The 14,005-nt window shown below is 41.3% G+C and overlaps 1 protein-coding gene across 1 annotated transcript in view; it reads right to left on the minus strand.

The window, feature by feature from the left end:
* The window catches only part of ccdc3b (coiled-coil domain containing 3b), a 38,973-nt gene extending 25,382 nt beyond the window's left edge, over window positions 1-13,591 (minus strand). The window contains exon 1 of the mRNA XM_029694388.1: window positions 12,942-13,591. Within this exon, the coding sequence (XP_029550248.1) occupies window positions 12,942-13,297 (356 nt within the window). The 5' untranslated portion in view covers window positions 13,298-13,591. The remainder of the gene's footprint in view (window positions 1-12,941) is intronic.
* Window positions 13,592-14,005: the final 414 nt, after the last annotated feature.

The following is a 14,005-nucleotide window of genomic DNA, read 5'->3' on the forward strand; positions in this document are numbered from 1 at the left end:
TGTTTTCTACAAAAAATGTGAAAATCTTATGCACTTTTTTCTAAGAATGTAAATCTATGATAGATTTTTGGAGAAAACCTTGCAGAGTACATATTTAGCTTTTTGAACACAACCAATGTTGTTGGCATGAAGGATATTGTATGTTACTATTGCAATCTTGTTACCAAATACATTAAACATAAACAAAAATTCCAGAAAGCTATACCAAAATTACAAATATTTCTGATTGAGTTGAATCCCTTGTTAATAACAGAAATGGTCCTTGAATTATTATAATGCGATTTTTTGAGTGAAGACAATTGCACAATCAATTGTTTTAACTATGCATTTTGTTTTGTGGCAGGGATGTTTGATGTAGTGATGTAAATTGTTTATTGCTAATAATCTGTGTAACAAATATTTGTGCTGGATATTTGTAATTTGTACTTGGAATAAAAAGGAAAAAATGTAATAAAATGGACTTTCATAAAGTTGGTGTAAACTTCCAATGCATTTCAACAATATTGCCAGATGGCCATGAACGGATTACATCAGACATGGTTACTTCTGCTGCCTGTCAAGCAAGGTTAATACAAATCTCCGCAGTTGAAAATGAAATGGTAGTCTGAAAGAAATGGGAGATGTCTAGATGCTTTTTACAGTGGAGATCAAGTTTATAAATTGCCTGGTTTGGCTAATGAGACAGTGGACTGCACAGTCAAATACTGTAGAATAGTGAATAGGCTTTTCAACATCATAGCCTTAGCCGGTGGTATCTTTTGGAATAGACACTGGCTGGAATGGGGTTTTAACCAATCAGCATCCAGGATTAGACCCACCCGTTGTATAATATTTGTTAATGCTAGCGAGCCAGGCTAGCTATGATATCACAGATGAAAGGGGAAAGATACTGTAAATAGCTAAATAAATCAAGCTAACATGTGATGTAGCATATAAGAGGGAGCTGTGCATAGCTCACATTAGTTAGCTACCTTTCTAACAGCAGCTAACTGTAGCCCATTGGCATTTAGGGTTAATACAGGGCAGGTACTTGGATACAAGCTTGCTAACTAATCATAGGATATAGCCAGCTTGCTTTCAATAATGTTTCAACTCGAACTGGCTAGCTAATGTGTTAGATAGCCAACTAATTTCAAGTCGGACAAAGATAATGATAACTGACACGGATTTGCAAGTTGGGTAGCAAGCTAGCATTTGGGGGCTTCGTCTGCTAACCCAAAACAACATGCCTGTTCTCATAAAAGTTTATTGTGTATTTTCTAGGGCAAAAATAAATGAAGGATGGTACTCGTCTACAACAAATATAGCTATGGCTGTGGCAGCAAATAGCAAAACGTATCGGCAAACATTCATCAACGTAGACAGCTGGTTGCACCGTAACAGTGTCGTCATCACCGGCCTGAAAATATTATGTAGTTACCGTCCATCTATTAGCATATAAATTACTAGAGGCTACCTTTCCCCTAGGCTGAGATTAGGGACCTACATCAAAGGAAGGGACAGAAAATAAAAATATTTTTTCAATTTGAGTGGTATCAATGGAAAGACTGGCTCTGTGGCTGCACTGCTAGCAACCAACTCTACTGAGTCAGTTACTGTGACTTAAATAACTTGCCAATAGCACTCAACAAGCATGAGAAATCAGTATCTCACATCCAAAGCCAGATACAATAGCTCTTAAGACATTTGGCAGCTCACGGATAGATTTGACATTGAATGAACAACAGATATTGAACATCAGCACAGTGCAAAGGAAAAAGAGAACCGTGAGATTTTGGTTTCTCCTGCGCCTGACTTCCCTGCCACCTACATACACGATTATGACACTTTCACACAGAGGCCTGGTGGTTATCAAGGGGGAGTGTTGAAAAGATTTGTAAAATGCTGTGAGGAACTATTAGCCTATCATTCGCAATGGATGTTAAAAAAAGCTGACTTTGTTGACTTACTGTGTGAGGTGAGGTGAGGCTCAGCTTATTATTAGTGGTAGTCAGAAGTATCCTACTTTATGCGTGCTCAGGCACGCGCACTCCGTCAACATTAGCAGGACAGAGAAATAAACCAGAGACATGTTCACTGCTCACATGGATAGCTCCAAACAAAAGACAAGGAAAACAATTACAAAACTTGTAAATGGTATGAAACAAAAACCTAAACTTACTTCTCACAAGTGGCAGGTTAATGTGAATTCTGCAAACAACTTTTCCACTCTGAAAATTAATATATGCATTAAGTGACCCCTTAACACGCGAATCCCGTTAGCGGGATCGATTTGACAACAGCCAGTGAAATAGCACAGCGCCAAATTCAAAAAACAAAAATCTCATAATTCATATTTCTCACACATACAAGTATTATACATCATTTTAAAGATAAGGTTCTCGTTAATCTAACCACAGTGTCCGATTTCAAAAAGGCTTTACGGCGAAAGCAAAACATTAGATTATGTTAGCACATCACCTAAACAAGAAAAGCCAAACAGCCATTTTCCAAGTAAGGAGAGACGTCACAAAAACCAGAAATATAGCTAAAATTAATTACTAACCTTTGACGATCTTCATCAGATGACACTCCCAGGACTCAATGTTAGACAATACATGTATGTTTTGTTAGATAAAGTTCATATTTATATCCAAAAAACCCATTTTACATTGGTGCGTGATGTTCAGAAAATGTATTCCACATCAATTTACAAAAATACTCATCCTAAACGTTGATAAACTTTACAACAGTTATTGAAATAATTATTGATACACTTCTCCTTAATGCAACCTCTGTGTTAGATTTCAAAATAGCTTTACGGCGAAAGCACATTTTTCAATATTCTGAGTACAGAGCTCAACCGTCAAAGCAAGCTATACAGATACCAGCAAAGTTCTGGAGTCAACTAAACTCAGAATTAGTATTATAAATATTCACTTACCTTTGCTGATCTTTGTCAGAATGCACTCCCAGGACTCCTACTTCCACAATAAATGTTTGTTTTGTTCGAAATACTCCATATTTATGTCCAAATACCTCCTTTTTTTCGCGCGCTCAGATCACTATCCAAAGGCATAATGCGCGAGCGTAAATCCAGACACGAAAAGTAAAAATGTTCCATTACCATTCGTAGAAACATGTCAAACGTTGTTTACAATAAATCCTTTGGTTTTTTTAAAACATAAAACGTTGATAATATTCCAACCCGACAATAGTGTATTCATTCCAGAAGAAAAAGAAGGAACGGCGCACCAGCGCATAACCAAGTCCTTTGTCCTCAGGCAGTCCACTGATTGACTGAGCTCCTATTCTCTGCTCAGTAACAGGAGAAGGATGAAACAAGTTTCTAAAGGCTGTTGACAGCCAATGGAAGCCTTAGGAAGTGCAACGTGACCCCACAGACACTGTAGTTTCGATAAGGATTCAAAAGAAAAACTACAATTCTCAGATTTCACACTTCCTGGTTGGATTTTTCTCAGGTTTTTGCCTGCCATATGAGTTCTGTTATACTCACAGACATCATTCAAACAGTTTTAGAAACTTCAGAGTGTTTCCTATCCAAATCCACGAATACTATGCATATCCTACCTTCTGAGTCTGAGAAGCAGGCAGGTTAATTTGGGCACGTTTTTCATCCGAACGTGAAAATACTGCCCCCTATCCTTAACAGGTTTTAACAGAAATTAATATAACCAAATGACAGGGATTAACGGTAAATTTACCACCGGTTACATATGTAATGGGGAATTTTTTTAAATAAACAATCAAAGGGCAAACAATTCACACAATGAAACAACCCACTGGGCACAAACTGGTTGAATGAACGTTGAACCAACGTGGAATATATGGTGAACTTCTGTACCCAGAAGGAATTAAATGCGCAACAATTGGATGGAGTGCTGAGTGCGTTCTGGAGAGAGATTTCACATTATACTCATGACATTATCTTCACACATATTTTAAATGTTTTTCCCTGACAGTCGCAACTCAATAATCAGCTAGGGCTATTGCCATGCGTGCTGCCCAAATTGCTGGCTTCCAAACAAGGCATAGGCCTACGTTCTTGTGATTTGAAACAAACCACAGCAATTTTTTTACGAAGCTTATGATCCTCTGCAGCTAAGTCATGCTCTCTGGTGAACTATTTTGAAATTATTGTATTTATTTCTGTAAAGAGAGGAGTAATTATATAATTTTGGCAAATGTATTTCAATTTACTTTAAGATGTGCTGCCTATGGTGCAGTAGTTGAAATTCAGAGCTTGAAAAGCAAAAAGGATTAGTCTTAGGTCTTTGTCAGGTATCAGGACTATAAAGCCAATGCAACAGCCTGTTTAACAAACTATAACTTGTACATGGATGGTATTCATAAAAGTGCATTGCGGACTACTAGGCTACTATTTTACTTTGCTGGGTTAGGGGGAGGGAGGCATATCAGCCAGGACCTGGCCTGTTACCAAGTCGTACTTACGTTTGTGAACTGAACACAATGGAGATATTATAGCACTGTGACAAAAGCCTTGCAGTAGACAAGATCAAGTGTTTATTGCTCTCAGACAATGCTTTCACCTATTCTATCTTCTCAGATCAGTTATTCTAGTAATTAGAAAATAGAGAAGGAAACCTCTTCCAGATTATAGTAGCCCTCCCTAGTGGCAGGCAGCTCAGTGTCTTGAGGCTTAAAGCTAGTCAGAGTACCACCACTGCATTGAGATTTATTGACCTACAGTAACTTGTGAAGATCCCCTTGTGAGTTCAGAAAGAATGGCTGTCATGACCCCTTCACTTAATCTGGTTAGATGAAAGCAAGAGATGAACTATTAAGTCCTAACCATGATATTAACTGTAAAGCCTTAACACACACATTCTACTCACAGAATCACCAATAATAATAATCTGTCTCTTCACTTTGTTAAACAGCAGACCAGCAACAATGTTATGGGAGTGAGACTGCTACATTTGGCACAGACAGGCAGACCAATCAACCAGTCTACAGTTTGGGTCCAGTGGGAGATTCCTTACTGCATTTCTTCCTATGCTAAACTATCCCTTTAGTCCTGTCCTGGGGACTCATAGTCACGATTGATTAGGGGAGGCTGTTTCAGACTGTGTGATTTGGGGGGCTTTAACAGGAAATGGGAGCTCACTGGAGACTCTGATGGAAACTTTTCAGCACTGGCTTGCTGATTCAACGCTTGAGAGAACCATGCTTGCAGAATGACGAGAACAATGCTTACTGGAACTGGAGACTCCTCTGTTAAAAGTTTAAGACGGAGGTCTGAGATTAGTTGAGAAGCTGCAGAGCAGCACTAGAGGCTCAGACAGACACATCCCACTCCATCCCAGCATCCTAATGAAGGAAGGTACAGATGTAGGATCTTATTTGAGCCCTTTTGCTACAGCAGGGAAATTATCCTGAAGCAACAGGAAATCTGAATTATTATGTGGATTATATATAATGGATTTTTGTTGATACATTTTTCATTAGGGCAAATAAAGTCTGACCTGTTTAGTGAAAATTACAAACTTTAGAAGCCTTTTTAAACCTAGAATACACTACAAGTTTGCATTTCCTGCTGTACAGGTGTCAGGCCCTGACCTGAGAGAGACGTTTTTCTCTGTTTAGTTAGCTCGGGGTGTGATATGGGGTGGGCATTCTATGTATTTTATTTCTATGTTTTGGCCGGGTATGGTTTCCAATCAGAGGCAGCTGTCTATCGTTGTCTCTGATCGGGAGCCATACTTAGGCAGCCTTTTCCCACCTGGGTTTTTGTGGGTAGTTATTTTCTGTTTTGTTTTTCTGTGACCTGACAGAACTGTTCGGCTGTTTTCGGTTTGTTTCTTTATGATAGTGTTTTCATTGTCTAAAGAAATATAATGAACACTCACCACGCTGCGCTTTGGTCCCCTCCTTTCGACAGCCGTAACAACAGGAAAATTCTCAGCAATAAAAGAGTGATCAAATTACGATCCTACATATGTAATTCAGAGATGCATCAGAGGAGGTATACAGTATTGTAATATAGGCTTTTTATGAAACTTTTAGTGACAGTGTAACTCAGCACACTACATGTCAATGTCTTGGGCTGTTTTATTCTAGTTTTCATTGCACCCTAAATCCTTGGGCCCATATGTCTGTGTCTTACTGTAACCCTTATTAGGTTGTTTCCTCCCATAGTAGCTGGCTGATTGCAGGGTTAATCCCTATGGCTTGTAGTTGAGGACACTTTCAGATCAGCAAAACCCCCAAAATGCCTTAAGGATTTCCCAATGATGGAGAACGGTTACATCATGACACCATCAACCTGTCCTCTCAAATGGAACACACAATTTCCTTCCTATGTGTGTTTAAAATGTGCGTGTATGCAGTCTGTGTTAATGTCTGTGTGTTCATGTGGGAGTGTGTGCGTGTGTTTGAGTATATGGATTGGCAACAGGGGGCCTATGAACCTGGGGTCTTCAAAAAACGATTGAAAATGCAGCTGGCCATCCAACTCATCTACACACACACACTCTTTCCCTCTGACTATCTAAACACACGGTCACTATTGTACTTGGCGGTGGACCTCCATGCGGGATAGCTGAACACTCCACACTGGAACGCCTTTGAAAGACTCTTTGAATGACTGTGCACTTATCTGTTCTAGGTGCTGAGAATGAAAGGAACACAGGAAGACTTGAGACATCAGTTAAACGTGTCGGCACAAGTTAATCTCCCAGAACAGAAGGCTGGTGTTATTCAGCAGGGTTGTTCCGTGTTTGGGAAACAAAAGACTTCCCAGCCAGCCTGTGGTTGGTGTGGAGATAACACCATCAGCCTAAACTCCTAGCTTTGAGGGTCTTCCCTAAGCGGTTGGGAACTGTCAGCCTCTAATTACACAAGCTGGAAAGCAATGGCCACTTTTTTATATGACTGCTGTGTTGTTCCCCTCTAACACCAAGGGAGATGCAGTGCCTTCAGAAAGTATTCAGACCCCTTGACTTATTCCACATTTTGTTGTTTTACAGCCTGTATTCAAAATTGATTGAATCATTTTTTTTCACCCATCTACACACAATACAACATTATGACAAATTGAAAACATGTTTTTATAATTTTTTTCACATTTAGAAAAATTAAATACAGAAATAAATAATTTACGTAAGTATTCACACTCCTGAGTCAATACATGTTACATTCACCTTTGGCAGTGATTACAGCTTTGAGTCTTTCTGGGTAAGTCTCCAAGATGTTTTCACATCTGGATTGTACAATATTTGCACATTATTCTTTAAGAAATTCGTCAAGCTCTGTCAAGTTGGTTATTGATCATTGCTAGACAGACATTTTCAAGTCTTGCCATGGATTTTCTAAACCATTTAAGTCAAAACTGTAACTAGGCCTCTCAGTAACATTCAATGTCGTCTTGGTAAGCAACTCCAGTGTATATTTGGACTTGTGTTTGAGGTTTGTGTCCTACTGAAAGGTGAATTTGTCTCCCATCATCTGTTGGAAAGCAGACTGAACCAGGGTTTCAACTAGGATTTTGCCTGTGCTTAGCTCTATTCCGTTGCTTTTTATCCTAAAAAAAACCTCCGTAGTGCGATAACAAGCATACGCATAACAAAAATCGAATCAAATAAAATGTATTTGTCACATGCGCCGAATACAACTAGTGTAGGCCTTACCTTGAAATGCTTGCTTATGAGCCCAACTCAACATTACAGAGTGTAAAAATAGTAACACACAAGGAATAAAATAAATAAAATATACAAGAATGGAGCTATATTCAGGGAGTACCAGAAACAGATCAATGTGCAGAGGTACGAGTTATTTGAGGTAGATATGTACATGAAGGCAGGGTAAAGTGACTAGGCATCCAGATAGATAATAATAATAAGAGTAAAATAAAGAACAGAGTAGCAGCAGCAAATGATGTATGTAAAAGTGTGTGTGTGTGAGTGTGCTGTGTATGTTTGTGTTGTGTCAGTATGCGTGTGTGTGTTTGTGTGTGAGTGTGCTGTGTATGTTTGTGTTGTGTCAGTATGCGTGTGTGTGTTTGTGTGTGTGTGTGCATGCATACGTAATACATGTAAATGTGTGTGGGTTTTGTCTGGGAGTGGCAATGTAGTGTGTGTGAGTGAGTGTGTATATTAAGTAGTCTAGTGAGTGTGCGTAGGGTCAGTGCAAGATAGAGTCAGTGTAGATAGTCGGGTACCATTAATTGACTATTTAGTCTTATGGCATGGGGGTAGAAGCTGTCTCGGAGCCTGTTGGTCCGAGAGCCAATGCTCCGTTACCGTTTGCGGGATGGTAGCAGAGTGAACAGTCTATAGGTTGGGTGACTGGAGTCTTTAGCAATTTTTCGGGCCTTCCTCTGATACCGCCTGATAAAGAGGTCCTGGATGGCAGGGAGCTCGGCCCCAGTCATGTACTGGTCTGTCCACACCATCCTCTGTAGAGCTTTGCGAGGGCCCATACCAAACCCTCTTCAAGACTGTGCGGGTGTGTGTTGACCATGTTAATTAAGTCCTTAGTGATGTGGATGCCAAGGAACTTGAAGCTCTCGACTCGCTCCACAACAGCTCTCTCAATGTGAATGGGGGCGTGCTCTCCCCTCTTTCTCCTATAGTCCACGATCAGCTCACTGAGGGAGAGGTTGTTGTCCTTTTGTCACACTGCTAAGTCTCGTACCTCCTCCCTGTAAGCTGACTCATCGCCGTTGGTGATTAGGCCTACCATCGTAGTGTCGGCAGCAAACTTGATGATGGTGTTTGAGTCGTGCGTAGCCACACAGTCGTGGGTGAACAAGGAGTACAGGAGGAGACTAAGCACACCCCTGAGGGGCCTCTGTGTTGAGGGTCAGCATGGTGGAGATGTTGTTGCCTACCCTCACCACCTGAAGGCGGCCCATCAGGAAGTCCAGGATACAGTTGCAGAGGAATGGGTTTAGTCCCAGGGTCCTTAGCTTGGTGATGAGCTTGGAGGGGACTATGGTGTTGAAGGCTGAGCTGTAGTCTATGAACAGCATTCTCACATAGTTATTTCCCCTGTTATCCAGGTGGGAGAGGGCAGTGTGAAGTGCAATTGAGATTTCGTCAACTGTGGATCTTTTGGGGCGGTATGTGAATGGGAGTGGGTCTAGGTCCCGTGTGGCTCAGTTGGTAGAGTGTGGTGTTTGCAATGCCAGGGTTGTGGGTTTGATTCCCATGGGGGACCAGTATGGAAAAAAATGTATGAAATGTATGAAATGTATGCATTCACTACTGTAAATTGCTCTTCATAAGAGTGTCTGCTAAATGACTTAAATGTTTAAAAAAATGTCTAGGGTGTCTGGGATAATGGTGTTGATGTGTGTTGTGAGCAGCCTTTCAAAGCACTTCATAATTTCCGATGTGTGCTACACGGCGATAGTCATTTATGCAGGTTACCTTGGAGCTCTTAGAAACAGGGACAATGGTGGTCATCTTGAAACATGTTGGGATTAGAGACTGGGACAAGGTGAGATTGAAAATGTTTGTGAAGACAATTGCCAGTTTGTCTGGGCATGCCTTGAGAATGCTCCCTGGTTTTCTGTCTGGCCTGACGGCCTAGTAAGTGTTAACCTGTTAAAATATTTTGCTCACATCAGCCATGGAGAGTGAGATCTGAAAAAACAGGGGCTTTCATGTTATATGCCTTGAAGCGAGCATAAAAAGGCATTTAGCTCATTTGGGAGTTCTGCATGGCTAGGTTTCCCTTTGTAATCCGTTATCGTCTGCAAGCCCTGCCACATATGACAAGCGTTGGAGCTGGTGTAACAGGATTCCACCTTCAGCCTATATTGTAAGCGGTAGCTCTAGCCTTTAGCCCAGCGCGGATATTGCCTGTAATCCATGATTTTAGGTTTGGATACGTTTTTATAGTCACTGTAGGGACGACATCGTCTATACATTTATTGATGAAGCCCGTGACTGTTGTGGTAAACGCCTCAATGCTATCGGATGAATCCTGGAACATATCCCATTCTGTACAAGCAAAACGGTCTTGTAGCCTCGCTTCTGCTTCATCTGTATTGAGCGCATCACTGATACTTACTGCTTGAGTTTTATTTGTAAACAGGAAGCAGGAGAATGGAGTCTGGGTCAGATTTGCCAAAGGGAGGACAAGGGAGGGCCTTGTATGCATTTCTGTGGGTAGAATAAAAGTGGTCTAGACTTTTAGTGCCCCTAGTGGCGCAGGAGACTTGTAGGTAGAAGTGACAAAGGACGGTTTTAAGTCTCCCCGCATTAAAGTCTCCTCCCACCAGAAACGCTGCCTCTGGGCAAGCGGTTCCTTGTTTGTTTATGGCCTCATACAGTTCGTTGACTGCCAGAGTGGTGTTGGCTTGTGGAGTTACGTAGACAGCCATGATAATTTCAAATGAGAACTCTCTTGATAGATTAAAGGGTCTGTAGATTACCATGAGGTTGTGAGGATCGACACTGGTATTGACGAGAAGCAGGTACAGGGAGTGAACATTTAATTATCAATGGACATGGAACGGAACAGGACGGGACAGCGTCTGGACAAGAACACATAACGACATTAATGCGGACACAGGGAACAAACGGGGGAGCAGACAGTTATAGACGGGGCAATTAACAAAGGGAAGGAGTCCAGGTGAGTCCAATGAGCATTGCTGCGCGTAATGATGGTGACAGATGTGCGAAATGAAGGACAGCCTGGCCCCTCCAGCGCCGGAGAGGGAGAGCGGGAGCAGGCATGACAGAGGTATTCTATATCAGGTGGGAAAAAGCTTGAGATTTCCTTCACACTTGAAGCAGAACACCAGTTGTTATTTATGAAAAAAACACACTCTACCTCCTTTCGACTTTCCCGAAGCCGTTGTATGATCCTGCTGCTGCATGGAGACTCCACCAAGTACTACGTGCATAGCGTCAACATCCAGACACGTTTCAGTAAGAGATATAATATTTCTGCTTTTCAAGTCTCTCTGATAGAATGCCTGTATCTTTGTAGTGACTGGGTGTATTGATACAACATCCAAAGTGTAATTAATAACTTCACCATGCTCAATGATACAGTGTCGGCCCTAATTATTGGGACAGTGACATACATTTTTTTACTCCACATGTTTAATTTTGGAGTCACTTTTATCGTAAATAATAATAGAATATGTTTCTAAACATTTCTACTCTCATGACTTCCGCCGAAGTTGGTCCCTCTCCTTGTTCGGGCAGCGTTCGGCGGTCGACGTCACCGACCTTCTAGCCATTGCCGATCCACTTTTCATTTTCCATTGGTTTTGTCTTGTCTTCCATCACACCTGGTTCCAATTCCATCAATTACATGTTGTGTATTTAACCCTCTGTTCCCCCCCATGTCCTTGTCCGTAATTGTTTCTTGTAGTGCTTGTGCACGGTATGCTGGTTATTACCAGGTTTTGTTTGACCCATTTCATGTATTGTTATGTTTATGTTTATTAAACGACATCGTTGTAAATGAGTTTTCGCTCTCCTGCGCCTGACTTCTCTGCCGCCAGTACGCACCTCATTACATCTGCATCAATGTGGATGCTACCATGATTGTGGATAGTCCTGAATGAATCGTGAATAATGATGAGTGAGAAAGTTACAGACGCAAAAAAATATCATACCCCAAGACATGCTAACCTCTCACCATTATAATAACAGGAGAGGTTAGAAAGAAGAAGAAATGCTTCACTGTCCCAATAATTATGGAGGCATATTCAATGTCCACTTTTACATTTTTTTTGTACCAATCTACCAATAAGTGCACTTGTTTGTGAGGCATTGGAAAACCTCCTTGGTCTTAGTGGTTGAATCTGTGTTTGAAATCTACTGCTCGACTGAGGGACCTTAAAGAATAATTGTATGTGTGGGGTACAGAGATGCGGTAATCAATTTAAAAATCATGTTAAACACTATTATTGCACACAGAGTGATACTATGCAACTTATTAAGCAATTATTTACTCCTGGAATTATTTATGCTTGCCATAACAAAGGGGGGTGGGAGGGGGGGGGGGGCGTTTTCCCCCCATATTTCGTGATATCCAATTTGTAGTTGCAGTCTTGTCCCATCGCTTCAACTCCCATACGGACTCGGGAGAGGCGAACTCACTGTCTCAAAACATTTAAGCTTTTAATTTTCTATTAATTTCACTTTAACATTATGAAGTATCGTGTGTAAGCCAGTGACACATAAATCTAAATGTAATCATTTATAAATTCAGGTTGTAACAACAAAATGTGGAGAAAGTCAAGGGGTGTGAAAACTTTCTGAAGGCACTGTATCAAACTCAATTATCTCATACTCCTGCACATTGACTGATTTGGGACTGGTACCCCGTGTATATGGCCAAGTTATTGTTACTCATTGTGTATTTATTCCTTTTGTTCCATTTTTTTCAAGATTTTTCTCTGCATTGTTGGGAAGGGCCTGTAAGTAAGTATTTCACTTTTAATCTACACCTGCTGTTTATAAATGATCTAACAAATAAAATGTGATTTGTAACTTTACAGGGGTTACTTCTAAACGACCTGAATCTGATCATCTTTTCAATCTGTTGATATTTATCTCACATGCGAAAGGGTTTGTGGAATCTAGCTACACAATATGACACACTATAATATTGCGCGCACACACACCCATGGTTTGGTTTATTCTTTCTGCTGTGTTTGCTTGCCACTTGGGTCTTCCAAAGTCTAAAACATATCCCAAGACAATCCTAAGGGCAGACCCAGCACTCTCAACTCTATTCCACCTAGTGTCTATTCATCAGACAAAAGTTTCTCATTAAACTGTAAAAAGGTTAACACCACTGGAAATGTAAGGGTTATATTATATCTAGACACAAACAATACATCTCTATATGTCTATATTCTGGTGTATTGTACTTGTGTCATTTCAGTCTTTAAACTTGCTTGAAAGTGATAAATGCCCATCCATCAACACCAGGACTTCACGGTCTCTTACCTCAGAAAGAAATAGTAAGAGCTATTCTCCACGACGCTGTAGGAGTAACAGGGGAAGTAGCCCAACCCAGTGACATTGAACCGGGAGCCGGTGGGGACCTCCAGCATGCTGCCCCACGCCTGGTCGCATTGCAGCTCGATCTCTGCAGAGAAGAAGAGGTCCGTGTCATACTGCCAAGGCAGGTAGTTATACACACTGTACGAGTCCTTGTGCAGCGCAAGCACCTTGGCGAACACGATGATCTCCGCGAGCTCCGCACGGCACGCCTCAGTCTGGGGTCTCCAGTCGTGGGCCAACTGACATCCCCAAACCCCGCTCAGACAGGTCGCCAGAATCAACGCAAAAATAGCACCCATTTCTGGTAACTGCAGGTTTCGATTGCAGCCCACGCCAAATTCGGGGTAGTGAAGGGTGTGCGGGCTGGTGAGAGTTACAGGACCAGGACCACAGACTTCTCATCAAACTGTCAGGCACGACTGTATTCCATGGGCTTGTCAGCGCATGTAGCATCAATATGTGACAGGTATCATACAAGTAGGCTATGCTCTCTTTATAAATAACTGCAGGAAAGTGACATAAAGTAAGTTGTTGCATTCAAATTCAATAGCAGTTACTTATGCTAAACCCTCTTCCCTCATCCCCTCCTGCGCGCTAGGCTACACTGTGAGTGCTGATCTAATATTACGCGCAGCTTCCCAGGATCCTGTGAGTAGAGGCGCTCCGTGCGCTTGACATCTGACACGCGCTAAAGTAGGCTATTCTGACTAGCCAAGAGAACACCTTGTCTATTAGCTAACACTTTATAATACATAACCTCTCTCAATTATACATGCATGGGGTAATCTTGCTTCTACAACTGCATTGCTTGCTGTTTGGGTTTCTGTATCGGCCCTTTTTGACATCTACTGATACATGTGATTGATTGATCGGGGTTATCAACAGTGCCATTGCTTAAAATTGAGAGCCTATCGAATGTTTTTATTTTATAATCCTCCAAAATTGCAGACGATGGTCTACTTCCATACATTTCCAACATCACATAATATTGGGTTTATTTCTATACT

This window comes from Salmo trutta, chromosome 16 (genome assembly GCF_901001165.1).
Source record: "Salmo trutta chromosome 16, fSalTru1.1, whole genome shotgun sequence".
Classification (NCBI taxonomy): Eukaryota; Metazoa; Chordata; class Actinopteri; order Salmoniformes; family Salmonidae; genus Salmo; species Salmo trutta.